The sequence below is a fragment of the Zygosaccharomyces rouxii genome, assembly GCF_000026365.1.
Source record: "Zygosaccharomyces rouxii strain CBS732 chromosome G complete sequence".
Lineage (NCBI taxonomy): Eukaryota > Fungi > Ascomycota > Saccharomycetes > Saccharomycetales > Saccharomycetaceae > Zygosaccharomyces > Zygosaccharomyces rouxii.
In genome coordinates, this window is record NC_012996.1 from 1,425,012 (window position 1) to 1,451,874 (window position 26,863).

At 38.8% G+C, this 26,863-nt stretch overlaps 12 protein-coding genes across 12 annotated transcripts; 4 read left to right on the plus strand and 8 right to left on the minus strand.

Annotated features, from left to right (window-relative positions):
- Window positions 1-239: 239 nt before the first annotated feature.
- On the minus strand, window positions 240-554 carry TMH11 (Tmh11p; the record flags this gene model as incomplete). Its single annotated transcript, XM_002498688.1, has 1 exon — window positions 240-554. The coding sequence occupies one exon, from the start codon at window positions 552-554 to the stop codon at window positions 240-242; it is 315 nt and encodes a 104-aa protein (XP_002498733.1).
- Window positions 555-779: 225 nt separating this feature from the next.
- STE18 (Ste18p) lies at window positions 780-1,076 on the plus strand (the record flags this gene model as incomplete). Its single annotated transcript, XM_002498689.1, has 1 exon — window positions 780-1,076. One exon carries the CDS (start codon window positions 780-782, stop codon window positions 1,074-1,076), a length of 297 nt encoding a protein of 98 aa, XP_002498734.1.
- Window positions 1,077-1,122: 46 nt separating this feature from the next.
- ERV2 (flavin-linked sulfhydryl oxidase) lies at window positions 1,123-1,737 on the minus strand (the record flags this gene model as incomplete). Its single annotated transcript, XM_002498690.1, has 1 exon — window positions 1,123-1,737. The coding sequence occupies one exon, from the start codon at window positions 1,735-1,737 to the stop codon at window positions 1,123-1,125; it is 615 nt and encodes a 204-aa protein (XP_002498735.1).
- Window positions 1,738-1,920: 183 nt separating this feature from the next.
- Window positions 1,921-3,012, plus strand: TIP41 (Tip41p; the record flags this gene model as incomplete). Its single annotated transcript, XM_002498691.1, has 1 exon — window positions 1,921-3,012. The coding sequence occupies one exon, from the start codon at window positions 1,921-1,923 to the stop codon at window positions 3,010-3,012; it is 1,092 nt and encodes a 363-aa protein (XP_002498736.1).
- A 14-nt stretch (window positions 3,013-3,026) lies between these two features.
- On the minus strand, window positions 3,027-3,893 carry EMC2 (Emc2p; the record flags this gene model as incomplete). Its single annotated transcript, XM_002498692.1, has 1 exon — window positions 3,027-3,893. One exon carries the CDS (start codon window positions 3,891-3,893, stop codon window positions 3,027-3,029), a length of 867 nt encoding a protein of 288 aa, XP_002498737.1.
- A 259-nt stretch (window positions 3,894-4,152) lies between these two features.
- Window positions 4,153-5,364, plus strand: TIF5 (translation initiation factor eIF5; the record flags this gene model as incomplete). Its single annotated transcript, XM_002498693.1, has 1 exon — window positions 4,153-5,364. One exon carries the CDS (start codon window positions 4,153-4,155, stop codon window positions 5,362-5,364), a length of 1,212 nt encoding a protein of 403 aa, XP_002498738.1.
- Window positions 5,365-7,845: 2,481 nt separating this feature from the next.
- On the minus strand, window positions 7,846-11,184 carry GRR1 (SCF ubiquitin ligase complex subunit GRR1; the record flags this gene model as incomplete). Its single annotated transcript, XM_002498694.1, has 1 exon — window positions 7,846-11,184. One exon carries the CDS (start codon window positions 11,182-11,184, stop codon window positions 7,846-7,848), a length of 3,339 nt encoding a protein of 1,112 aa, XP_002498739.1.
- Window positions 11,185-12,048: 864 nt separating this feature from the next.
- On the minus strand, window positions 12,049-15,504 carry JSN1 (Jsn1p; the record flags this gene model as incomplete). The annotated part of the gene is made up of 1 exon (XM_002498695.1): window positions 12,049-15,504. One exon carries the CDS (start codon window positions 15,502-15,504, stop codon window positions 12,049-12,051), a length of 3,456 nt encoding a protein of 1,151 aa, XP_002498740.1.
- Window positions 15,505-17,210: 1,706 nt separating this feature from the next.
- Window positions 17,211-21,749, plus strand: BUD4 (Bud4p; the record flags this gene model as incomplete). Its single annotated transcript, XM_002498696.1, has 1 exon — window positions 17,211-21,749. One exon carries the CDS (start codon window positions 17,211-17,213, stop codon window positions 21,747-21,749), a length of 4,539 nt encoding a protein of 1,512 aa, XP_002498741.1.
- A 122-nt stretch (window positions 21,750-21,871) lies between these two features.
- Window positions 21,872-22,690, minus strand: FIP1 (cleavage polyadenylation factor subunit FIP1; the record flags this gene model as incomplete). The annotated part of the gene is made up of 1 exon (XM_002498697.1): window positions 21,872-22,690. The coding sequence occupies one exon, from the start codon at window positions 22,688-22,690 to the stop codon at window positions 21,872-21,874; it is 819 nt and encodes a 272-aa protein (XP_002498742.1).
- A 268-nt stretch (window positions 22,691-22,958) lies between these two features.
- Window positions 22,959-24,530, minus strand: ZYRO0G17512g (Zn(II)2Cys6 transcription factor; the record flags this gene model as incomplete). Its single annotated transcript, XM_002498698.1, has 1 exon — window positions 22,959-24,530. One exon carries the CDS (start codon window positions 24,528-24,530, stop codon window positions 22,959-22,961), a length of 1,572 nt encoding a protein of 523 aa, XP_002498743.1.
- A 342-nt stretch (window positions 24,531-24,872) lies between these two features.
- On the minus strand, window positions 24,873-25,814 carry IME1 (transcription factor IME1; the record flags this gene model as incomplete). The annotated part of the gene is made up of 1 exon (XM_002498699.1): window positions 24,873-25,814. The coding sequence occupies one exon, from the start codon at window positions 25,812-25,814 to the stop codon at window positions 24,873-24,875; it is 942 nt and encodes a 313-aa protein (XP_002498744.1).
- Window positions 25,815-26,863: the final 1,049 nt, after the last annotated feature.

Here is a 26,863-nt window from a genome sequence, read left to right on the forward strand (position 1 = left end):
GATATATTGTCCTATGAGTACTTAATTCTTTTATCGTCGTAGTGGGGCATACGAGTGTGGGGGAGGGGAGATCAGCATTGTCCGAAACTCCGACGGAGAGAGAATGTGGAACGTGATATTCACGTGATATTTGCTGACAAAAGGCCTATATAGATGGACACCCTCCTAAGAGAGACCAGGTACATCGGTATACCTGCTTAAGGAGCTACTTAATTCGATATTTAAATACTTAGTCTAAATTAGTAGAATTCCTTGTACTTCTTGAAGTAGTAGAGAGAACCGACACCACCAAGCAGGGTCAAAGCAACGGGGACCGGTTTAGTAAACTTGGATGGTACACCTCTTGCAATACCAGTAGCTAGTAGAATAGCAGAGGTACCTAGGGCAATTTCTAATCCGCCGTCACTGTTCTGGTGCAACAAGTAACCTGCGTAGCCGTAGATTCCACCGAACAAGAGTCCAGCAGCCAATGATGGAACTGAGCCCTTACGGAAGTAGCCCATGGCACCTCCAAAAGCTGTCAAAAACCCTAAAGTATAAGCAGGATGTTCCATTATTTCTTTTTATATCTTTGATTTACTTTTTTTCTGGTTTGTTATGAATGTGTGTTGAAGTTAAGATCTAACGTTTACAGGATGTTTCGGAGAAGCGAGTGCCTCAAGAGTGGTTCAGTATTTAGGATATTAGGCGATGGGGGGAGGGAGAATACATACAAAAAACCTATTACAATTGAACTTGTCAGTATGAAGCATATGTAGTCTTATCGGTATAAAGCTCAGATGAATCAGGACCAGCAGCTTTCACTGAAGATTAAGTACCTTAAACTAAAGCGAGTCAACGGACTCAATAATAAACTCAGGGGTGAACTGTCTAGGGAGAGAATCACAGCCTCTAATGCATGTCTTTCAATAGTTAATTATGTTTCCACCCATAAGGATTATGCGATTCCCGAGATATGGGGGTACCCAAGTCCAGGTGCTAATCACTTCCGAGATGGCCAAAGATTAAGACTGAGACAGGCACCGGGGCAGGTCCGCGGTTCAGGTAGTGACGCTGCCTGTTGTACAATCATGTAGTATTTGTTTTGGTTATTATTTAGTTTAAGAACTTCTTTTTTTTTTTTTATCCACCTTGCTGACCTTCTCTTTGTAGGGAAACTTTGTTAGATTTTAAGCTATCACGGATCTTACCTTCACCATCACCACATCCACAGTCGTAGTCTTCTAAGATCGTCGAACAATCGTAAATGGGCTTGTGTAAGTATTCATTGACTATATTGTGAATGTGACAACCCCACATGGCAGCGGTAACTCTACTAGAGGTTTGGGGTGGATTGGTCTCTAACATCTTCACAAAATGATAGGAACATTCACCACAGGGGTATAGTTCTGCATAGAGATGAATAAAACTGTTTAGCTTGTTTCTTTGTTCCTCGGTAGGTTCATCTGGGAATCTTGCCAGTAAGGTATGGAAATATTTCCAAGATGCACGTCCTAATTCTTTCTTAGCCTCTTGATCCGGCATTGACGGCATTATAGTACCTGGGACGCTAGCACCCTCGGTGGGTTTGGGTTTGGGTTGATTTTGATTTTGAAGCTGAGTGCCATCACCTTTGTAATCGATTTCTGGCTTTGTATATGAAAGCTCACTCGAGGAGAGAAACCACCAAAGTCCCACGAGCGCAGCAGCAGCTATAATCCTTACCAGATGACTTTGACGATATCCAACCTTCTTCATTATTAGTATTACTATTGAGGGATAGTCTCGTGTTCTTATGCTGCCTGGACCTTTTTTGAAGTACAAGAGGAAGAAGCAAATGAGTTGAAAGAAAGCTTACCACTACATGTCATCAGTCTATACAAAGAAAGGAAAAAAAAAAGAGTGAAAGTTTAAACGAGGGCGGCTTACCATTCACTTAAAATGTCTGGTAAAAGGTATCATACTAAAGGTATAAATGTTATAGAGGTTAACAGTGCTAGGGATGCCCATGCAAGAACTGTTCATGCAAGATTACCGGTTAATCAGCAGCCACAACAGCAACAACAAGACTTTACAAGAGAACAACTTCCAATACCAAGCAGAAGCGTATATCCGAGGCCCAGCGCAACTACACCAAGGCATATTTGTAACAACCCAAATAACCCACCATGTGCAAGATGTGGTACAACGATTATACCATCACCAAGAGCAACTTTGCCCCTAGAGGATTGTCCTTCTGTAACGATTGATAATTGGACAATTTCTACTAGAAAGAGACCGATATTAAATTCACAAGAGTTTGAGAATTGGGAGAGTAACAAATTGAAAGGGTTGACTTTACCAGAAATGATCTTCGGTAATAATTATGTAAGGGTAGAGAACACTAGAGACAATTGGACATTAGAATTTAACGCACTTGATGCCTTAAAGCACGTTAAGTTAGAGGACTCTGGTATCAGGGTCGCATATTCCCAAAAATGGATTGATTCAAAACAAGAGAAGCACAGGAAAAACCTGCCAGAAGGTGCAAGTTTTGACATCGAGGAATCTTCCTTGAAGATTGCTCATCACTACGATTGGACTTATACGACTAAATACAAGGGAACTGAAAGTGGGACATCGAGATTACAAAGGGACGATGAGGCGAAGCTACCAATAGATAAATTATCACGACCTGATAACATTTTGTTCTATGATGATATGATTCTTTTTGAAGATGAGTTGGCGGATAACGGTATTTCCATGCTTAACGTGAAGATACGTGTTATGGATGAAAGGTTACTAATTCTTAGTCGGTTTTTCCTAAGGGTCGATGACGTTTTAATAAGAGTGATAGATACAAGGGTTTGCATAGAATTTCAGGAGAATAAAGTCTTGAGAGAGTTCAAAGAACATGAAGGTGCTTACAAGGATATTATCCTCAGACACAGATCTTCGCATTCTCATGATCCAAAGGCAGCTCTTAGGGACAGCAATTGGGTTGTGCAGAATACACCTCTCGTTAGTCGACAATGCGAATCACTAGCATTTTGAAACTTTGATATTCGTTATATACTTTTGAGAATTAATTCTGCGGTAACCTTGTTTTGAGCGTTAGAACCATTTGCAATTATCTGTAGTTTAGATTTGGCCAATTGCAAAATTTTATTCTTTCCATCTAGTTTAGAGGATGTAAGTGCAACAAGTGACCAACCCTTTAGATAATTTTCACTCAGCTCAACGCTTCTTAATGCATTGTTTAGAGCATTTTGTAAAGTAGCTTTGGTCTTGGCGACTGATTTATCAACACGCATCGATTTGTAGTACAATACTTCCGCTAACCGAGCAGATGCCACGTAATTGAAAGGTGTTAATTGAATTACCTCTTCCAAACAGTAAACCGCACGTTCAAATTGGCCCAATTCGAAGTAGTTTTGAGCTGCAAACCACCAAATTTCAGGATCTATTGGAAATTTTTCGATTAGATTTAGTAATTGACGTACAACCCATTCCTTATCGTGATTCTTTGATTGAATAGCGATTAACCTTTTTTGCAATAGTAGATAGCTGATACTATCTGTATCGACTTCTAATCTTTCCTTAATTAGCTTTTCGATGAACTCAACGGCTGCTGAATCACTTTCGTTGATTTGTAAAAGCGTACTTTTCATACCATATAATCGGGGTGAGTCTTCACCAAGTCTATCCCTAAATGTATTGTAAAGAACTTGAGCTTCCACGTCTTTGCATAAATATACGGCTAGATAAAACAACATTTCCATTAGCGAAAAGTACTGTGCCTGACCTAAACTGGGGTCCTTCAACTGCATATATCTCTTACAACCATCGTTAAGTTCCATAAGCTCCTCTGGTGAGAACTGGGTGTAGACTTTGCTTGTACATATGGAAATGTATCTCCCTCTAATAGCGTCCATGGTGAAATCAATCCTTCAATTGATACTGGATATCTGAACTGATATCTAGGCATCTTTAAAGGTCATATGGGTTCAATGTTGATAATTCTTTGAATCCATATTGAATTCGAAAGCTGCGGATCGCTTTATACGTAGTTTGAAAATTTTTGGCTGTTGTATAAAGGGAATATCCGTAGAACTCATCACCACAACGAACAACTATCAATAGGTAAAGATACCACAGTATTGGAACATTTGTTGATTCGTTGCTCGCACCATCATGTCTATCAACATCTGCAGAGACAACCATGATCCCTTTTACCGTTATAAGATGCCTCCCATCCAGGCCAAGGTGGAAGGTAGAGGTAACGGTATCAAGACCGCTGTTTTAAACGTTTCCGATATTGCAAGAGCATTAAACAGACCAACAACCTACATTGTTAAGTACTTTGGGTTTGAATTAGGTGCTCAGACATCTATTATGATAGATGCAGATCGTTATTTGGTTAACGGTGTTCACGAACCAGCCAAATTGCAAGACGTTTTAGACGGTTTCATCAGCAAGTTCGTTTTATGTGGTAGTTGTAAGAATCCTGAAACTGAAATTTCCATCACAAAAGATAGCGACCTGGTTAGGGACTGTAAAGCATGTGGTAAGAGAACGCCGATGGATCTAAGACACAAGTTATCATCATTTATTCTCAAGAATCCACCTGAATCTATCGGTGGTAACAAGAAGAAGAAGAAGGCAGCTACTGCATCAGCCAATGTGCGTGGTGGTGGTGTTTCCATCAGTGATATTGCTCAGGGTAAATCTCAGTCTTCTAACATGGATGCGGATGAAGATGAAGATGAATTAGCACGCCAAATTAAGGCTGCTGCATCTACCTTGGAGAAAATTGAAGTGAAAGATGATGAATGGGCTGTTGATATGTCTGAAGAAGCCATTAGACAACGTGCAAAGGAATTACAAGTCAGTGCTGACGTACTAACAGATGATATGGGTAAGCTTGAAGAATTTGGTGAATGGATTCTAAATTCAAATTCCGAAGGTGCAGGCAAATTACCATCTGATGTGGAAATTTTCAAAAAGGCTGCAGAGATGGATATTCTAAAGGACTCCAAAATGGCATGTGTCCTTGCACAATGTATGTTTGATGAGAATATAGTTGAAGAAATCACACAACATGCACCTTTCTTAACCAAAGTGTTAGTTTCTCAAGATTATGAAAAGGAATTCCTTGGTGGTTTGGAAAGATTATTGGGTCTACAGCATAAGAAGTTAATTCCTACACTACCCAAGATCTTAGTGCAACTATACAACAACGATATCGTTTCTGAAGAAGAAATCATCAAATTCGGTACTAAGTGCTCCAAGAAGTACGTCCCCAAGGATGTGTCCAAGAAAGTCCGTAAAGCAGCTAAACCATTCATAACGTGGCTACAGACGGCAGAATCTGACGATGAAGATGAAGAAGAAGATGAGGAATGAGGAATGAGGCATGTACAGTTTTCTCTCCTTTATTTCTCGTCGTTTTTTGTTGAATTTTTTTTTTTTTTTTTGTATATGTAGATCTATATAATTTTCACGGTAGTAGTCTTTAGTCTTTAACAGAAAACATGCTTACTCTTAATCAAGAAAGAGACAAGACAATTGCACATATCAAAGGAAGTCGGGTTCAAATTGCTGCATCATGTCTGAAGATTTCATCGTTGGCGATGTGTCTAACATGCTAACTGTAGATTCAAGGATTAAATCATTTCAAAGGACTTCTATTGTAGACGGTAAGAAATTTAGATGGAGGTATACGCTTATACCCTATGAATCAATGGCAAGACTGGGGTTTTTCTACTGTCCGTCAAGAGATTCGACAACTGGGATTGTATATAAAGATGCTGTTGGTTGTATCTATTGTCGCAGAGTTACTCACGATCTAAAAGATTGTAGATCTAAGAGAAAAGACGTTGTGGAGACTTTGATGAGCGTATTAAGACAACATTGGGAAACGCACGAACCGAGATGTCTCTATTCATATATGAAATGGAAAATTTTACAAGGTTTTAATGGTGATTGGAATGAAGATGAATGGTTTCGGAATCCACTAGATGCAAGAATTAAACGCCTGTTTGCATTTACGTATGAGAACAATTGGCCACATAGTAATGATGTAAATTTAAACTCCCAAAGGATGGCAGATGCTGGTTTAGTACGATACGACAATTCATTTACCGGTTTTGAAGAACTCATGAGTGAAAAAGATACTGATGCCTGCTACTGCATATATTGTAAACAGATATTGGGACATTGGCAATTGGATGATGATCCATTAAAAGAACATTTTAAGGCAAGTCAAGGTGGACAGTGTTTTTTCTTCTCGAAGATCGATGGGGATCTGGTGGAATCTATACGTGAGACCGTTGAGATCCCGCAGGAACATCACACAAATGATGAGGATGACCGGTCAGATGCACATTCCTCCCCACAAGTAAGTTCTTCGCCAATGAGGAAAAAGAGGAAATTAAAGAGAAACAACACGCAATTGATATCAGATGATAGTGATCCGTCTTTCCATTTGGATGAGGCAAAAGATTTGGTCTTGAATTTTAGAGCTCATAGAGAAAGAATCAATGAATTAGGTAGAAAAAATCCGATCCTTGATGATAGTAAGGATGAATTCAGTTTCAGCACGCATGGTAATAATGCCTTCGAAATTCCATCGCCATCATCTAAAACCTTAGCGCGTCCAGATACAATCGTTGAAAACACAAGTAGACCAGGAAGTTCATCTGCAATGCTTCCCACTCAAAATAAAGTATCTCGTGGTGATTTGAGAAGTATACCAATAGATGCAGAATTAAGCTCCGATTCTTCATCTTTATCAGGCCCCATACCAGCACCGCCTGTACAATTGGATAACCAGGGATCAATTGCATTTGAAAGCCGTAATCTTAGTCCTCTCCAAAGAAAAATCTGTTAAATCATTACCTGCAGAATCGGCGTATGATTCAGATCATTTTGGAGAGCTTCCGCGGGGGTCATCCCCAGATATCGAAACTTTAGATACAGGAACACCGTTACCTGATAGGAAAGTCTCCAAAGGCTTTTTTATTGGTAATAGTCAATCTGGAGAGGGGGGGAAATCGTCTCTTAAAGAAGAGTCTCCTGGGATAAGTGGGCAATCTTTGAAAGAGCAGGACGACGATAGGAGGAATCCGTCAAGTGACAAAAAAGAATCTCCACAGAAAGATATCTCATTAAATCATGACCCAGAGGTGCGATTAAGTGCGGCAAAAATAAGAGGTAGTCCTCAAGAATTGGAACTTGTGGGAAAAATAGACGAATCAGAGAAACAGCATGAACCAAAGATTACATCAGAATTAAATGAGCCTGTCGAAGGGAGAACTGCAGATAAACCGAGTGCATGTCTATCGCTTGAAGTAGCCGCTGAAGATGAGAATCAAATGTTTAAAATGGATGAAGATAAAACCCTAGTTAAATCTTATTTCCACGACATGTTAAAGTACATTAATAATAATGATGCTACATTGGCGAATGATAAAGATGGAGACTTAGCATTTTTCATCAAACAAATGCCGGAAGAAGAAATGAGTATTACCTTTTCGCAATGGATTATTCGAAAAAGAGATGAATTGAAGAACATTGTCCAGGGAGATGTTAAAAGGAAATTGGAAATGTTGAGAAATGAATTTGATCGTGTCGCTGAAAGCGTTAAATCACTTGATGATGATAATGCGTTAGTCAGTTTGGCGGAAAGACTGGAAGTAACTGTTGATGACGTGAAAAAATAGATGACTTTAGCTAGCCCAACCCCCAATATTATATACATACATTTACCCATTCATTATCAATTTATGCTATTTATCAAATACCCCGGTGGAATTATTTATATGTTAAGAAATTACAAAAAAAAAAAAAAAAAAAAATAGAATAGAATAGAATTATTAATTAAGATCATGCATCCTCCAAAACTGTATCTTCGTCTGGAGTTCCCGACCTGCCATCCACCTGATTAATGTTATCTACGTCCATGATTGGTTGTAACCCGTTACCACCCATCACAGGCGGACCACGTAGGCCTAGTTGAATTATACGCATCTGATCTGGAGATATTTGTACCCTGTCTCCAAACTGTTGCCAAAACATAGGATCCTCTTCTTCTTCATTGTCATTGGCTGGATTCCATGTTGACCTTTGATGTGCTAAAAACAACTCTCTTTGTCTCGTCAATAATGTAATACTATCTTTCAAGTACAATCTTAAAACTACAGTCGAAAGTTTGTATTTTTTAACCAATGCAGCAAATCTTTCGATAAATAATAGCCTCCAGATTGAAAATCCTTTAATGGAAGCCTCCAAACCTGAATCATAAGTAAATTTTTGAATTTGAGAAGTTTGTCTATTCAAATCAACCATTTGCATGTAGATTTGGGCCATTTCGTGTAATAAAAATCCTGTAAACTGGAATTGAACACGAGCCAAACTAGCAACATTAACTTCGAAATCGTTGACACGGTCATAAAGTTCATGAAATTTCCTTACAATGTGACAAAGCTCGTTATTCAAATCGTGATCGGCACCAGGCGCAACCACAACGTCTACTTCATCGTATTCTTCATCAAATGGATCTTCACAAAATTTTTTGTCCACAAGTGATAATAAATTTTTAATTTCTTGAGGTGTGAGACGTGGTGTTGGTAATGAAACCTCATACCAATTAAATACGTCATCCAATTTGTCAAACTCAATATTTTGGAATAAAAAGTCGTTGTTCATTCCATTCATCTGACTTAATCCGGTTGCCGCTAAGATGGCGGCAGAATCTTGGTTTAATTCACTGACTATTCTATTCATCCCATGCTCAAAATCTTCACCTTGGTGAAGTAAGTTCCTTGTAGAGACGTATTTGGTTAAAACTTCTCTTAGGTCCGTTTGTGGTCCACTCGTCGGTGTAGTCAAACTCATTAAATAGTGACGGAGCTTGTGAACACCTTTTCCCGAGAAGACACAGAATATCTGACGTTGGTTATCACTAAAGTCAGCAGGTGCAGGTCTACAGAAAGCTGTGATATCTGGTCTTAAAAATGAAGGCACTGCTGTTAGTGATAGATGAGATAATCGAGGGCATGCCATTAAAAGCTCGTAAATTGGATAAATCGTCAAGTTCGAACAATATGAAAGATGGACTCTCTCCAAACTATCGTTACGACCTCTTAATGAAATCATATTTAAAAGACCTTCATCTGTCATTTGTGAACACTTTACCAATCCTATTCTTTTCAATTTGGCTAAATCAGATAATTCGTAAAGAGTTCTGTTGGTCAAATTGGTACAACATGCGAAGTCCACATACTGAATTCGAGGACACGATTGCACTAAAGTTCTTACACCTTGATCACTAATGTTGAAGCAATGGCCAAAATGCACCGTTTGTAAGTTCTTCCCCAGTCTGGCTAAATGATGTAAGGAATGGTCTGTAATTCTGCTGCATTTACCTAAAAACACATTTCTCAATTTTGGTGCCAGGGCAACAACCCTTTCAATGGTCTTGTCAGTAATATTTTCACATCCTGATAAGTCTAAAAGTCTTAACGATGGAAGTAGATTAACACTTTTGGATAATTCTAGAAGAAGTTTATCAGTAACGTTCGTGTTATGAGTGACTCTAAATTCTCTGAGTTGAGTCAACTTGGTAAATAGATGCAAAAGACTGTGGTCATGAACATTCGGTGATGAAGTGATGTCAACTTCTACTAACATGGGACATCTGTCGGCAAACAACTCTACTAAACTGTCATTCATATTGTTGTTGGCGGTGATCTTAACTCTTTTCAACATTGGTGCATGTGTAATAAAATTGCTTAACGCTTTCGAAGTTACATTTTTGGCCTGTGGAACGTAAAACCCCTGAACCCTTGGACAGCTTTCAGCTAATGTGTCAAAGATATTATCAGAGATCTCCTTTATACCAGTAATATCCACGCTTTGTAGATATCGACATCCCTTAAGAACTTCAGAAATGGAATCACTAGTGACATGCTTACAAAACACTAAGGTCAGTCTCTCCAAATTTCGACAACCAATAAATTTGTATAATTCTTCATCATGCATATAATCACCAACAAATGAAAAATTTAGTCTTTTAATCATTGAACGATAATCGAAAACTGTTTCATTAGAGCTGTAACTCATCGTTCTCATGAATAAATCCAATTGTGTTTGTTTATTAATGTGAGGCCTGTAATACAGTAGTTTAACGATAATCTCTGCCCATAATTTGCAAACTGTCAAAAGGCTTACAATGTCGGATTTATGGCTTAATTTTTCTAATATCAAATGCAAAATTTCAGATGGAAGATGACCTAGTGGGAAAACGGTATTTCTCTGAGGCTGATTGGGTAGTGGCATTTTGTTGGAGGAGGGGTAAATATTATTCATTAAAAGTTTAGAGCATGAGGATAATTCTTGTAATCCTTCTGAAACTGAGCTATCGTTGGGATCTAAAGATTCGATCCATTGTTGGAAATAATCAGTCGGATTTTGCGCTTGTCTACCTTCTACTTTCGCCTTACAGTATTCATTCATCGCCCTTCTATATTCCTCCACTACTGTTAAAAACCTTACCCTCAACCTCTGTAATTCCATCGTTTCAGATTCAATAGCACGTAATCTCATCCTTTGTAATTTGTTTACAAAATTTACAGCATGAGGGGAATCCGTTAAACGCATTTTTTCTAGTTTACTATTATCTATTCCAATCTCATCTAATATACCGTTCCTTCTTTTCTCTATGATATCCAAATAAGCCTGTACCTTTTGCTGTAAAGAACTTTGGAAAGCATACAATTTTCTCAGATCATCAGATTGTAAATCAAGTGCATCGGGTACCACGTTAAATATACTCACATCGCCAGTATCTGAAATCATATTATTAATATCTGAAGTTACTGTCTCTAACTCTAAACCTCTTGAAGATGGACCTTGGGGTAAAAAACGTGTTTCAGCAACTGGAAAACTTCCTCTGTGTCTATTCTCCTGTCCCTGTTGAGCTAAACTTTCCAAATTTAAATGTGGGACCTGCCTCTGAGGATTTGGATTGATTCTAAAGATATCACGTAGAGTATTCTCATTTTGCGTTATTCTCGAAACTCGTTGACGATGCTCTCTAGAAATCATCTCTCTACTTTGGTGCGTTAAAGATTCTCTTGGAGGTACAACGTTTGTAAACCATGAAGCAGGCAATCCTCTGGGTGCATTATTCCTTGCCTCGTTATTGTTACGAGTATTATCCATTCTGAAAGTTTTCTCTGTTCCTACTCCTTCCTTTCCCTTATTACTATCTTTTAGTACCGATCAGTAGCTGTAGAAGTATAATATTGGCAGATTCAAAAGTGGAGGAGATCTGAGACTAAACGAAGTGAAATGGGGCCCTTCTCAAATGAAGTATAAAAGGATAAGTGCAATGCTTGTTGATCCGTGTACTGGAAGACAAGTAATCAATTCCAAACTCCCTATTGAATTCAGGATATACATATATCGAAACGCATAGTGTGGATTTTGGGATTTTTGGAATTGGTATTCACACTCGCGTTCAAACAAACTTTTGTGATGTATCACTATTGACGGGTAGGGAAGTCCGGGGAATATACGATCTCCAAATCGGCGTCAACGAATTTTGTCAATCAGTATATTATTATTGTTATTACGATGTCATATATGTAATATTTCTTATTGCTTCTTGTAATATATCAGGGAAGTTTATACTAATATGAGGTGAAATTGAATACATTGAATACGAAGATAAAATATAATAAGTAAAAGTAGTTTATTAGGTAGTTTCGAGATAAAATTAAATAATATACTATAATATAAAAATAAAATAAAATAGAATAAAACGATGATGTTGGGCATTAGGAAATTATTAGGAGGGTTAATATTAACGATTGGCACCCCCGCTCGACTATATAATAACCACATTTGAGATGGAAAGAAAAAATATAAAAAAAAAATTGTTCATGGCATAACAAAGAAATAAAATGTGCAGAAATTAATTATTGTATCATTAGTATCATTATCATATTATCATGGTAGTAGCAGCAAACCATTTTCTTTCTTCTCTTCTTTTCTTTATTTCCTTTCTGTTCTTCTGTCTTCGGATTAATATCCGAACATTCCATTGTTCAGAGGAACATCCTGAGCAGAGTTCTTATTAGGGCTCATTACATTTACACCGTTGTTTCCCGGATTCGTTAGACTCAGTTGAGGTAACGATAAGTGGGTGTTGCTGTTCAAATTAAGCATATCAAATTGAGTGGTCAAATCGTCGCCATTAACAGGGTATGAACCATTATTACTATTACCGTAACCCATTGGAAACATCCCTGGAAAATTCATATAACCAGCAGTACCTGGTGTAGCACCATTTGTATTGGCAGGAGTTTGTAAAGACGATTGGCCAGCAGAAGTTGTAGGTACCAATGGGTTCTGTCTAGAGCCATTACTTCTTACACTGGATACTGAAAGACCTCTTAAATGGCTACCATCCTGATTTAGCACTTGTGATATGCTGGAGCGATGCTTGCTTTGGTTCCCCTGAGGTTGAGAATTGGTGGCTGCCAAACCAACTTCCTCCATTAAACGACGGTGTTGCTGAGATGGTGTGGTTTCTAACAAAACTTTACGCACTTGTTTAATCGCATGAGTCCTTACATCATCTTCCAATAGAGACATGGTTAACACTTTATAGATAAAAGTAGGACCATAGTTGTTATCACACAAAATTTGGTGTAAAGATTGAACCACTTCATCTGATTGTGGATTGCCAAAGATTGCCTCCAAGATATCTCTTCTAGCGCTTTCGTCACCTCTATAATTTAATACTTTGAGAACCGTTAGTGACGCCAATCTGTGACGACAAAGTTCCACTATGTGAGTGACCAAATTGGGCGCCAAGATGGAATGTCTATGAGCTAAAGTACAAGTGTCCAAAAACCAGTTGAGTAGTAAAGTACCATTACTGTTAGTGGCCAAGTACTCAGAGTACAAAACGATCATAGAACTAATCGCCAAAGTCTGCTCAGGAGTCACCATGTCATGAGTTTCAAGACAAGCTCTTACTGCACGAGCACCGTATCTGTTTTGAGTGATTGTCCAAAAGTTGGCAATAATGCTTTCAAATATAAAACTGTTCCAAGGAAATCCAAATTTTAGCACACATTGAATCACATAGTTACCGAATTGATCGTTAAAAAGTGGTGTACAGTACTTCTCAACACCTTTGGTCACCAACATGATTTGTCTTGGGGTGCAAGCCATTCTAATAATTTTTTGACAAGCCCAAGTACCATTCTTGTGCACACCCATCGAGGTCAAATATCTGTTTGTTTTCCTCAACATAATATCTTTAACAATGTCCGAAGAGTGAGTAAACAATTTTTGAACGATGGTATTGCCCAAATAGTCAGAACTCAATTCCGGCAATTCATCCAACATGGCAATGGCTAACTGTTCAATTTCTAAATCTGACAACAAATTTGCATCAATACTTTTCCTTAATTCTCTTAATTTGGGGGAATCAAAATCTCTAGGAGTCATAGGATCAGGTAGTGGACCAAAATCACTTGTCTCTGAGGTTCCCTGGTAGTTGAGCGCATTGTTAATGAGATGTTTTGTTTGTATAGGATCATGTTCAGTTCCAAAAGAATCAATAATCTTATTCAGCACTTCCATTTGATCACTAACCACAGGTGGAGGTAGGGGGAAAGGACACTGTTCCTTTTCATTGGGAGAAACGTGTACAAAGGAATGGTTGTAATTTTGAGATACATGTACCTGTTGCTGGTGAGATTGTTGTTGTTGCTGTTGCTGTTGCTGCGTGAAGATTGGTAATGCAACGTTGCCCTGTTGTTGAAAAGTCATCGCACCATTGAATAATTGTTCTTGCAGTAACGGTTGAGGTACAGCATCAGGTCCACTGACAGGACCCGCAGGTATAACCAATTGTGGAGGTTGTTGATGCATGGGCAAAACCTTGGCAAAGGAGACTATACTAGGTGCACCAATCATGGACACCTCTTTCCCTTGTAGAGCATCTAGAGCCCTTATAGCACTTTCCACGGAATCGAATTCGACTAATGCCATGTTTAGACCTTTCAAAGTTCTTGCAGAAATGACAGTACCGTATTTGGAACATAAAGTTGCCAGAGAAGCACTTGTCAAATTTACTGTGTTCATCAATTGTGGTTGTTGTTGCTGTAATGAAAACACATTAGAAATAGAAATGGTATTTGTAGGCAATAAGTTGGATATTTGGTTAATGGGCGGTACCATGGTATCAGTAGAAACCCAATTGATGGATCTGGAATCTATATCATCAGTTACTAGCGGAATTTCTTGGGGTTGTGGTTGAGACAATGTAAAAACAGAAGCAGCTCTTGACCTCCCTTGTTGTTCGTAAAGAGGAGCATCAGTATAGATGCTCGATGCATTAGAATGAGATCTCGGTCTATTGAGTACTTGATTATTAGACCACATAGAATTAGGAATTGTCAATTTTTTAGCCCCATTATTATTGTGATTGTTGAATGCTGCATTTTGATTAATATTATTATTGTCGTTATTATGACCATTTATACTATTATTACGATTATGATTACCATTAATACCGTTATTGTTATTATTGATGTTGTTGCCACTACTACTTGGGGGGATCGTTAATTGTGTTGCTGCTGCCTGATTATTGATACCACCCGACATAAGGGTATCCGGATAAGCTGTATTATTCGCATATTCATTCAAAGGGCATGCTTGGGGATTTGCTAATGGATTAACTTCATCTCCAAATGATGGGAAAAAACTCTGCTGTAAAGGTTGTTCAACAGGAGTTTGGTTCGCAGACCATATGACACTTGAAGACGCTGGATTCGGTTGTAAAGAAGAAATAGACGTAACCTGTGAGTTAACCGTGTTATTTCTAGTTCTCGAAATCTGATTAGGCATTGAAGAACTAAAAGTAAATGAGTCGTTTGAAGTTCTTGGAGGCTGAGGTCCTGCACCAGTACAGCTACCACCAGGGGCGGCACCACTGCTACCCCTACCGACGCTGTAATAGTTGGAATCCGGGAAATGTACCAATCTATCTAAATCATTCGGTGGTGTCAAATTGCCAACACCATTCAATGGAGGTAGAAAGGTTTTACTCTTGTTGGGAGTCTCTTGTAGATTTTTTGAGCCGACAGTAGATTCAGACGAGTCGTTACTAGGCATTGCTACTGTTGTTGTACCTCCTGATGATCCTCTAGAAGCGGCAGCTCCTGCTAGCGACGCCTCTACTGGTCCTCCTTCTGATGGTGATTTTCCTTGTGGCTGTTGTTGCTTCTTTGAATGATGTAATTTAGCACTTATAGTAGGCAACAAATTGCTCAAGGTATTAGAAAATTTGCCAGCTCTTGCTCTATAAGAGCCTAATTTCTGAGGTTGTTGTTGATCAACTTGGGTACTTGCACTCGAACTAGGATCAGGTCCCATTTCATCTTCAAAAATTGGAATTGTAATTCCGGGATCAATGACCTCAGGAATATTGGATAAATTGGTATCTGGTTTCTTTGTAGACATCGTTTATCTTACTTTAGCTTCCCTTTCTTTGATTCTACCTATAGCCTTCTGCACACGAATAGATCAGCTGCAATGACAAATAGGTTCTCCTAGTAATAATAAGAGCCCTCGAGGACAGCTTTTCTGAAAGAAACAGGATAGGGATGGAGTAAAAATTGCTGGTAGAGTACACTATTATATCTCTTCTGCTATTGGGCTCGACTTGAGCAAGGTCGCGCGGATGATCCCAGTAGGTTAAGACGGGAGCGAACTTTTGAAAAAATACAATAATGTGTAATATAATATAAACCAAAGAGACGATTCAACGACACTTCAAGTTAAAAGAAAAAAGTAAGAGACCCTAAGCGCCTATCGATTGATCCAATTAACCCTTGAATTGACCCTTTGGAAGTCTTACTTGTGAGACTTCCTGTGATTTCGACTTCTGTAGTGTATTCATATACCCGTCATGGCAAATTGGCAATCCCCCTATCCGCTTGCCTTTAGGTTCCCCGTGAAAAAGAAGGGCTAAGATTTTTTATCACCCGTATGAGCCTTCCCAAGGGATGAATGGGTTTTATTTGCCTAAAACGCATAGAATCTTTGCTAGTCATAAATTACGAAAAGTGGACTTATGACACTTGCTTTTTTTATAATATTGTTTTCCTTTTCATTCCGAGCCTCTTTCGTACTACGGCAGAATTTTGATGGTAGAAGCGGAGTAGAGTTATACCTATTTTGCCTTACGGGTCTGTATATACGTGCCTGTTGCTAGTGGTTAACGCATCTTTTTTGATCGAGTCCACCTCCTTCTTCCTCCTCTCGGCCTCTGTCCATTGTGTACTGAAACGGAAGTACTGGCCCAACTAGTGTCACATTAAAACTTAAACAGAAATAGCCATCGGACCACATCAAAAATAGTATTGTCAAAAGGACGCCAGACGGCGGGGGGATCAGCTAGCAGCCGAGGGAACGCATGTTTCTTCCCTTTCTTTTTCTTGATCCCACAAATGTTTTTTGACATAATATATGCATGCGAAATTCTGCAGATCCCCGTAGATCAATCATTAGAAACCTTGCAAGAGGAATGGTAGCCATCTTGAATGTTATTTTATGATTAAGAGCATGAAAGAAGCATTTAGAGGGAGTGTCCCTACGTTTTTAATAAGAAATTTCCCTTTTTTTTTCTTTTGTAGCAAAGGATCGGCTTGTTCTTACATTTCACTGATTCCTTAACAAAATGTAAAAATTATATGCTTTAACTTCAGTTTATCAGATAAGACTCCTCGTTTCATAAGATAAAGACTTTAAAGTTTCCAATATGATGCTCCTTGAAAAGTCTCACCTCAATATATCAATGCTATCTCATTCCAACTCATCTTTGCACTGTAAAGGAGAGACCACATGATACACAATGGGATGTCCACATGATGTAAACACGTCGTACCGATTAGGAAAGGGGACTTTCCATTCACGACATACCGTTACAAAAAAGGAAATATGTAAACAGTTGACTACTTAAACGATTATCAAGATCAAAGTAACGCAAGATAGAATGGCCCATTGAGCGCAGAGTTCAATTCATTGAAGGAAGAACAACAATGAGGAATCTTAAGCCGACTCGTGAGTAACATTGTTTTTCTTCACATTCTGCATTAGTTCGCACAAGTCAATCTTTATCCCATTAACTTAACTCTGTATTTCAGTTCTACACAAGCATCATCTTCATGACTCTTAATGGATCCATGGATTCACTGCTCAAAGAAATAGATGACGGAATGGAAAATTCCTCCGCACCTGAGTGGAAGCTACCTCTACAAGATATAGGTGATGAGACAATGGAGATGCTGGTTGACCATAACACAAAGGAAAATGAAAGCTTACAACAGCGTAACAAGATTAATGGAAGAAAAATAGCAGGCAGTGGAACTTCTTCACCTTTCAAGAAAACTGTCGATTTTAGTGAAGGTGTCGATTTACACGAATATACAACAACACCAGAAGAGTTTGCAACTCAACTTGAACAATATCCACAAGATGTAGATACACGTTGGAAGCGCTCACGTCCTAAACAACATCCACAACAACTACTACCTCCACTTCCTGTAAAAGAAGAGTCGGAAGATGAAGTGGAAGTGGAAGAAGAGCCCGAATTGACTATTGACGAATTAAGAGAACATGGTTTACAAGATACCAGTGCAAAATTATCGAATGTATTGGACTCGACACAAAACATGCACCAACTTAAGCAAATGACTCAAGATGTGGATACTCGTGCTACCCAGGTGGGACAAGAATTTAATCAAAGAAAACTAAGCTTAGCGCTACAACCAACACAACAATTGACCCTAAATACACGAAGCGATGATGGATTGGAAGGCGAGGAAGATGGTAAAGAAGAGGAGGACGAAGAAGACGAATATGAATATGAAGAAGAAAAATCCCCCATCACAGATGCCTCACCGTCAAGAATTCCTCTTGTTAATACCGTCGATATAAATAATTTCAATCTGGCAAATGTGGGAAGGCATTCACGGGTATCATCAGGTTCATCTTATGCGGGGAGCGCATCTGATTTGGAGACAACTACTATAAACGATAGGTACAAATTATTAGAGTACAATGGTCAAATCCCTGCTGAATTACGATACAAACCATCAAATGATAACAATGTTTTATATTCACCCCCCAGAATCACCAAACATCCTAACCCATCTAACACTCAAAGCTTTACAACTGATTACGAATCTGCCAAAGAGACTGTAAACGGTTCCACATCAGATTTGGCCAGTGAAAATAGAGAAGCCTCTGTAGAGAATCTGGATATACCATCAGGTATTAGAGAAGTTTCCCCAGTGGAAGAACAAGTCCATTCCGCTGACAGTTCTCAGCATGATGATACGCTTCGTGAAGAAGATTATAAAAGCTCCAATACAACTGATGAAGATAGCGATCAATCTCGTACCTTAGACACGGATGAAGAAGAATCTAGAAGTGGAATTGAGTATACTGATTTACATGAAGTCTCGTCATCCTACGCTTCAGAAGGTACTAACGAACACGCTCCACAAGCAGAATGTTCGAGGTTAACAGAAGATTTGAATGCATCTATTGCTCCAGTAGAAAGTTCAAGAGTCTCTAGTGGTAATTCCCAAGTTTCTCAAGGTTCCAACACAGCGATTAAGATAGGTACTTTGAAGAGACTATCTTCTTTGAAAGCCAGAGGCCCTCATTTACCTCCTCTAATACCAGTCGTAGGATCGGATCCTATCTTCAATGAAGACCCATTCGAAGAAGTATTTGATTCATCGGGAGACTCGTTAGATTTAACAAGGTCTGTGAAACCTTCTGATTACATCTCCATATGGCACAGTCAGGCTGATGATTTGAAATCACATTCTCCAACCATCAGTGCGAATTCGCAATTCTCTCAAAGATCCGTTTCAAGTCAATCATCTACCAACTCTGCTCCTCATTCTGAATTTAGGTTTAAACCTAGAATTGTAAGCCGTTCCAGATATTACAATCCAGAAAACAGAGTTGTGATTCCATCTGACTCAGACGATGATGATGTGATCTACGCTGTTGATAGGGCAATGGATCCTAGAAGCAGGAACACTTTGATTTCAAAACAATTAAGAAATAGTTTAAGGAATAATCAAAAGTCTAACCCACTTAGATTGGCTGCCCTTGGACTACAAACTCAGGTTATCACCAAGGAGGAAGACGATGAACACTCGCCGTTTGACAATTATCCAATAACGTTGGCACCTGTGGGGAATAACAATATTGCACAGAGAGAAGTACTTCCAGAAGTGAAACGAGAGGCGGACCCAACCTCAAAGTTTGATGAACTGGAAAGAGATTCAAATGCAGAACCAGCACTAATGCCTGATGCGTTTGAATTCCAGAGTTACGAGCATTTAGCCGCTCTCGCAAATACTCCTGAAGTAAACCATGTGGAGGTACCCCAATCGTCACATGTCGAGAAAGACGAGAGTATAATACGTGCTAATCAAAGTAGTGGGAAGGATAAACTTCCTGCATTTTCACCAAAGTACGCAAAAGGAAGATCACCGGTAGTTATTCCTCCGCGCAGTGCAAAAAGGAATACAAATACTCCTGTTTTGACACCTCCACCCAAGAACATAAATAGAGAAGTCAGTTCACCTACTCTAGCACCTGCCTCAGGCTTCTACCGCCTTGGTGCATCTCCTTTGGGATTTAAAAGTGCAAGAGAGAACAATTCTGCAGCTTTCGGATCCTTCACCAATGAGTATGAATTTCCACCAGCGCCTTTGGCCACGCAAACGGCAACGAAGCAATCGCCTGAAGGCTCTCAAAGGAACACGGGTGTTGATGAACTTCTAATCAAGGAACCTGAGGAATTGGATATACGATCTTCCCTCCCAGATAGTGGCTTAGCTGATGACTTGGGACACTATTTCGAAGCATTAAGTTTTGATGACCATTCAGCCTCAGAGTCAATGAAAATGGAGAGAGGCGGTTATAACATTTGGAACGAAGAATATGATTTAATAGAGAGTGGCAACAGAAAGTCTTCAGTGCCTTCAGAAGTATTGAACAGATTATTAGAATCTGAAACTGGCATAGACAAGGTAGATACCAATCAATCTAGAAACTCTGAATCTAGTCAAGGGTATATCAAGACTCCAATGGATGACGTCTTCATTGGTAGAGGTCTCAGTGTCAATGGACTTGAAGCGGTTGTTAGCAACGAAGAAGCAAGCGAGAGAAATTCGGTTTTATTCGATGAATTCCATGATGGGAATCTTTACCAAACTCCAATCCACAGTCCGATGAGTAAAGTACATGTAAGGAGTCCCTTCAAAGCCGTGAGTCCAAGCAAATCTCCTGTTCATGAAATTAAGAAAACACAAGATAAGCAAGTGAACGAAAAGCAAAAAGTCGTTCCTCGTACACCACCATCGTTAGAGGCACTACAATCAGAAGCACTTTCGGACTCTACACCTGACTTAGAACCTGATAGTAAGCTTGAAGACATTTCTAAACCAGTGAATAATTCCACAATTACCGAGGAGGCAGAAGAAGAAACTACAGAAGATTTATCTGGTGTTGAACAGGATCGTGCTTTAGCCGCCGAGAAGACAAAACCTTCTGGATCGGCTGAAGCTGTTTTACCAGAGGAAGTCAGGGCTGCGGATCGCGAGGTATTCCCAGATTCAGGCACTTTGTACTTGAAATTGAAAGGTATATCTGGAATAATGTTACATGGAGTTAAACGCCGTAAAGCCCAATTCGCTCTTGAATTTGACAATGGGAAGAATGTCGCTCAAAGTCCGTGGCAACCGATGACAGAAAACGGTTACATTGATTTAAACAGAGAATTTGAAGTTCTTCTGGATAAGAATCCAAAGAATCAAGGTAAAATCATCATGACTTTGAAATGCCGTTATGAGAAGATCGTTTATGAGCCAGAGGTAGAAGAAGTAATAGAGAGAGTCCCCATAACCTCGAAAAAGAAACTGTTTGGTAAAAAGAAGGAACATTACCAATATGAAAAGAAATTGGTCACTAAACCACCTAAAGAAGATGAATGGGAGTACATCTTTGCCCGTGACGGATCTTTCGGTCGTTGCGAGTTGGTTCTTGATAAAGATTTCCTAGATCATGCTAGATTCCAAGTTAAAACGATTAAGTTGGATGTTAAAAACGAATGGGCACGTCAATATGAACCATCCAACAAAAAACCACACCAGCTACCACGTAGAGCTCCTTATATCATTGGTAAATTGAAGCTAGACACCTGTTATTTATCCAGATCTTCTGCCCTTGAGAAATTCCCCAAATCTCTAGCCATTGCTCTAGGTATTATGTCCAAATATGAGTCACAACAAAGTATATCCAAGGAAGGATATTTGATACAAGAAGGTGGTGATCTTGGTGATGATGTTGCCAGAAGATTTTTCAAACTACAGGGTAATAAATTGATCGGTTATCATGAAGTTACCAGAAAGGCAAAGATAATAGTAAATTTGCTAAAAGTCTCTGATGTTGTGGGACCAACAGATATTAATAATGAAACCTTCAATGAGGATCCGGGGGCTCAAAGTTGCTTTCATTTAGTTTTCTCCAACAAAGAGACCATTACTTTTGATACAGAATTTTCCACAGATGAAAAATACGACTGGTATCTAAAAGTCAAAAGTGTTGTAGACTTGAACAAAAGTCATCAACCATGGGTTAAGGCATTTCATGAGAGCTTTATTGTCAATAGTGTGTAATACTTATTATATTTTGACGTTCTAATTTGAAGATAGGTATGTATAATTACTTCAACCAAATATTTTACATTAATTCATTACAACTTGTAAAAATCTATACATAAAAAACTGGGGATAAGCAGCTATTTCTTTTGACCTTGATTCATCATCATACCAGGCATACCAAATGGTGAAAAACCACCAAACATTGGTAATGGTGGGAATCCTGGTGGTGGCATTGGTCTGTTTGGACCAGCACCATTTGCACCACCAACATCCATACCACCTTCCATCCCAGTGGGTCCATTCAATTTACCATTTTGTTGTAATGTCATCAATCCCATTAATATCTTATGAGGATTATATTCTTGTCTCAATTTTTCTTGTTTGTACAAATATTCCATCCATGTATATTCGTTAAATCCATAATTGAAATAGTCACTTAAATTGGCACCAGGCTGTCTCCAGGGCTTTTCCTTCAGCACTTCAGGATCTAAACTAGTCACTGGTTCACCTTCATAAGTTCCTTCAACGTTTAAATCCACGGTACTTTCACCTGTAGCAGGCTGTCCTGGAGTTCCTGTTTGAGCCGGGACAGCCGCATTTTCCTGGCCAGTACTAGGTTCCTCTGGTTGCGCAGTCGCTACACTTATACCACTAGCCTGCGTTGCACCTGATGCTTGTGATCCAGGCGCTGATACCGAGTCCAGCCGCGTAGTATCTGCACCTGTACTTATAATAAATTCCACGTCTGAATCACTATCACTTTCTGAAGCCTCACTTTCACTTTCTTCCGCTTCACTAGATTCACTATCCTGTTTATTGGCAGTTTCGTTGGGTTTAGGCCTTTTGTCAGATTCTGCTACTTCGCCCTCCTGAGGTCTCTTGTTACTCACAATTGGCTTCTCCTCTTCATCGGACCCATATAAAAATTTGTCATCTTCATCCCCACTGGAACTCATCTCTAAGATATGATAATGTCACTGTTTCCCAGATTATTCTTGTCTGAACCTGACTAAGTTTTGTTTCTGATGTTTTCATCTTCTAAAGTTCACCGATGACAAAATTTAAACAATTAGGACTAACTACAAACATATTAATAAATAAGAATTAACAAATATTAAAAATAACATCTAAACCGTATTTTTCAAGGAACATAAGATTTTGCCTTAGCCCTTCTCTTTTACAATGCAATGATCTTCTTGCCACGACTTATGGTCTCAATCATGGCTAGAGGAAATGTGTATTATCGATGTCCAGCAAAGAATTGATCTCATTGAGCAAAGAGAAATCGGGATTGTAAGTATCAAAGAAGTTGGAGAGACTAAGAGATTCCATGGGATTATTATTTTCTTGAACTTTTGGAACGGATATGGGGAGTTTAAAATTTAACGAAGGGGAATTAAGGAATGCACGGAAATCGTCATAATGAGCTCTGCTAATGTTTCCAGTCTCATAACATTGGATGGCTAGAATGGCGGTGTAAACTGTATATAGGTTACATTTTTCGTAACCGCCCCAAGAGGCCTCCCAATTCTTAAGAATCAAGTAGAGATCTTGAATCGATTCTTCAATCAATTGGCGACTCTTTACACTTTGAGAGACAAACGGCTTGTTGTATGACAACAATGCCATGTAATAGTGATACCAAACATAACATATTGTTGGATCATAAAAGGAATCTGCCAACAGGCTTTCTCGTGACCATTGTAATTCTTGCGACAGGGAAGTTTTCCAATTCACCATTTCTGCGTTAAATTTGGCTAAATTTTCCATTCGTTCTTCCAAAATGTAGGACTGGATAAATATCTTATTCACAAACCATGAAGTAATTCTAGAGAGGACGATTAAAGATTTCACGGGGTTTGCTACTTGCGGACACTCAGCCTGTTTACAAAGAACGAATTCCTTGATATCAGCTGCAGTGCTCGGTAATTCGTCAGTTTCAGGAACCGTTGAATTAGAAAGACTTAAAGTGGAGACTCTACCGAATAATTGTGATATCAGATGATCTGCCAAATAACACCCCCAATAAATTCTACTTCTTACTTCTGTATCGTATTGAGATAAATTTTCACTAGTTCTCTGTTCATGTTCCTCTTTGTTGATACTCCAAGAGCTAGAATGTAAATGAAGCCCAATTTCATGCACTATTCTAAACGCTAATCCCGAGAAATACCACGCTAATTCGTTATTACCAACTCTAATTTCATAAAATGCCAGGCAAAGCAGAGTCTGAATGAGGACTAATTTAGGCAGAGAAGATTTATCATTATCTTCTTGCTGAAAAACTTTAGCTAATGTTTTATCCTTTGCCAATTGATAGTATTCTTGCGCCCGCGCATAGAGGGGATCTGAACGTTTATTAAGGCTTGCTCCTAAGGCGGCTACGGCATATACCAGTTCTTCCGAGATGTACTCATGACCCTCTTGCTGTTCTCGCAAAAATGCAACTAAAAAGGCCTCTCTAAAGATGAATACGAATTGGTTCGGATACAGCCATTTGAAGAAAAGAACTACACTTTGACGAATATCAGTGTCCTTATGTAGTTCATCCAATTTTTTTCCTTGAGGGGTTACATGGAGCAAAGCAGCCTGCTTTTCATTCAAAAGTCCTTCGAGATACGCAACATGATCTTCTAATCGTTTCCTGTAAGTATTAGTAGCCTTTTCTTTCCTCATGTCTTGCACCGTAGGGATACATTCTACCTTAAGTCTTGTACATCTGGAACAGGGAAGCTCAAGGTCGCATTTTTTCCTCTTCTGCCTACAGTTTTGACATGCTAGTCTTTTAGTTGTCATGTTCCTTTGTGAGAGAGGCAGGAATTAATCGTAAAAGCGTTTGTGTATGAAGAATCTTACCCCGCGCGACTTAATATGAAGGGAAAGGAAGGAATGAAGCTTCAAGGAAAAAACTTCAACATATTCTGCAATGGGATAAACAACACCGAGTCTTATCAGTGACAATCATGGAAGGAAAAAAAAGTTGGGATACCTCGGTAAAATGAAATATATGGGGATTTTTGAAGTAGGGTAGTAACAAACAAAATGAAACGAAACGAAACGATACAATACAAACAAACAAACAAAAAATTTAAAAAAACGAAAAACAAAAATAGAGAGAGGTAAATGATCTGATTAGGTTCAAAAGTACGTTTTACTGAATTTGTAGGAAATCTCTTGGAATCTTACTTTATCATGGTAATCTTGGTCTCTAGAGCCTGCTCCGAAATAACCTGTATACCTGTAAAGCTTTGAGTTTAAAGTTTTGACGAAGAAATTTTCTTCTTCAGTGGGGCGTCTTCCGGTGAAAGATGCGTCAGTCGTAATTTGGTAGTTATAGTTATTTTCACTGTTATTACGATTGTGACATTGTGGAGGTTGTTGTAAATGCAATGGGGGCACCTCTAATTCATCTTGAAGATTAATGCAGTGTGAAAAATCAAGGTAATGACCAGCATCCTTGTATTCAAATGGTAAACTACGTGGGACCTCCCAATCCATTTCTTGCGAATTCTTTAATGGGGCTGTACCGCTAGCGCCGACGGTAGCTTCAGGAGGACCAACAGTAGTATTATTACTTTGGTAAAAATTCGAGATTGGTACTTGTTGTTTCCAAATATTCCACTCTTCAGATGCTACATCTAATAGATCATGTTTAAAATGTGCACCTGTTGCACTAGTAGCAGCTGTATTAACGTCGTCGGTCATATTACCGCCATCGAAAAAATTCACTGCGTTTTCAGAAATAACCTCGATATCTTCAAAAGTAGCCAGAATGGAGGATCTAGAAGAAGCGTGATCTTCGAAATCCTTTTCCTTTCTCAAGGTATAATCGGAAAGCATCTGATAATTAATCAGATGAATTGGTTGAGTATGGACCAATTGATGTAATTGAGAAGATTCAAAATCAGGTTCCTCTTCCTCGTCATTTTCATGCTCATTATCACTATCTTTATCCTCTTCGCAGTGACCGTCATTCAAATAAAAATCGTAAAAATCAGCTTCAAGATTGTTTTGTTGATGTTCCGAATTCAAAACCATGTCAGAGAAACTGTTGAAGTTGCTGGAAATGGCGGGGTCCATGCTTCTTGTTAACCAATTGAATTGAATGACTAAACAATCTTTCGAGCTCCTTGTATCTGCTCCAATGGAGTGCTTCAAAGACGAGCTGATCTGGAGGGATGCCAAAGAAGTTCGGCGGCTATACCTCGAGGAAAATGAACTGTGATCTGAATAACTTTCTTTTTCCTTTCCAGTAACATATATATAAAAGAGAGACTAGATATAATAGATAAGAAAGTTGCCAACCCATGGGCTTATATATGATAATGTTTACACTGTCACTCAATTTATCTTACAAAATTAACTAATACATTTATTAGGGAGATAACGGAACAATAACGTAATAGTAATAGAAAAGATTCCAAAGCGGATTTCTTCTGGGTATCTAGAGGAATTAAGATGAAAAGGAATTGATCAAAGGGACAAAAGTGGAGATTGAAGTCTCGTCAAAAGGAAGAATATCAATTGGAGACACCGGCAAAAGACAAAAATTAAAATACTGGATGCAGTAATAAGAGATTGACACATCGATATAAGAGCACTGATAAACCTCTTTTTTTCTATAAATATGCGCAGAACCCCTTTCTTAGAGAACTTAGTATAACCTTCTTTACTGCGGTCTTTTTTAAACGCAGGCACTCATTAATTTTCGGAGAAATGATGGCGGCTATGCGCAAAACCGGGATAAAACAGGTAGCAACGGATCAGTTTCCTCTTTAGACGAACAATTAACCCAATGGTTTCATGCAATGCAAATCCACTGGATCGCTTATAAAACGAGGGGAGAGATTGATCATTTGTCAATATTTAACCTTTTTACTTCTCGATGGACAATAATAGGCTTTTCCCCTTCGAGCCCAAGAAATCGGAAATGCCAGTTCAGAAATCATTATCCATTTTCAGTGTTCAATGGCAGTTAAGGTTCACAACCCTTCTTTTTTTTTGTTTTTGTATGACCAACCTCATATCAAACAACCAAAAGTCCAGCCGCCAATGGCCACCAATGTAACACAATTCTGTTACATATTGTTTAACCTTTCTCTTTTCTCATTCACATGTTTCTTTTCTGA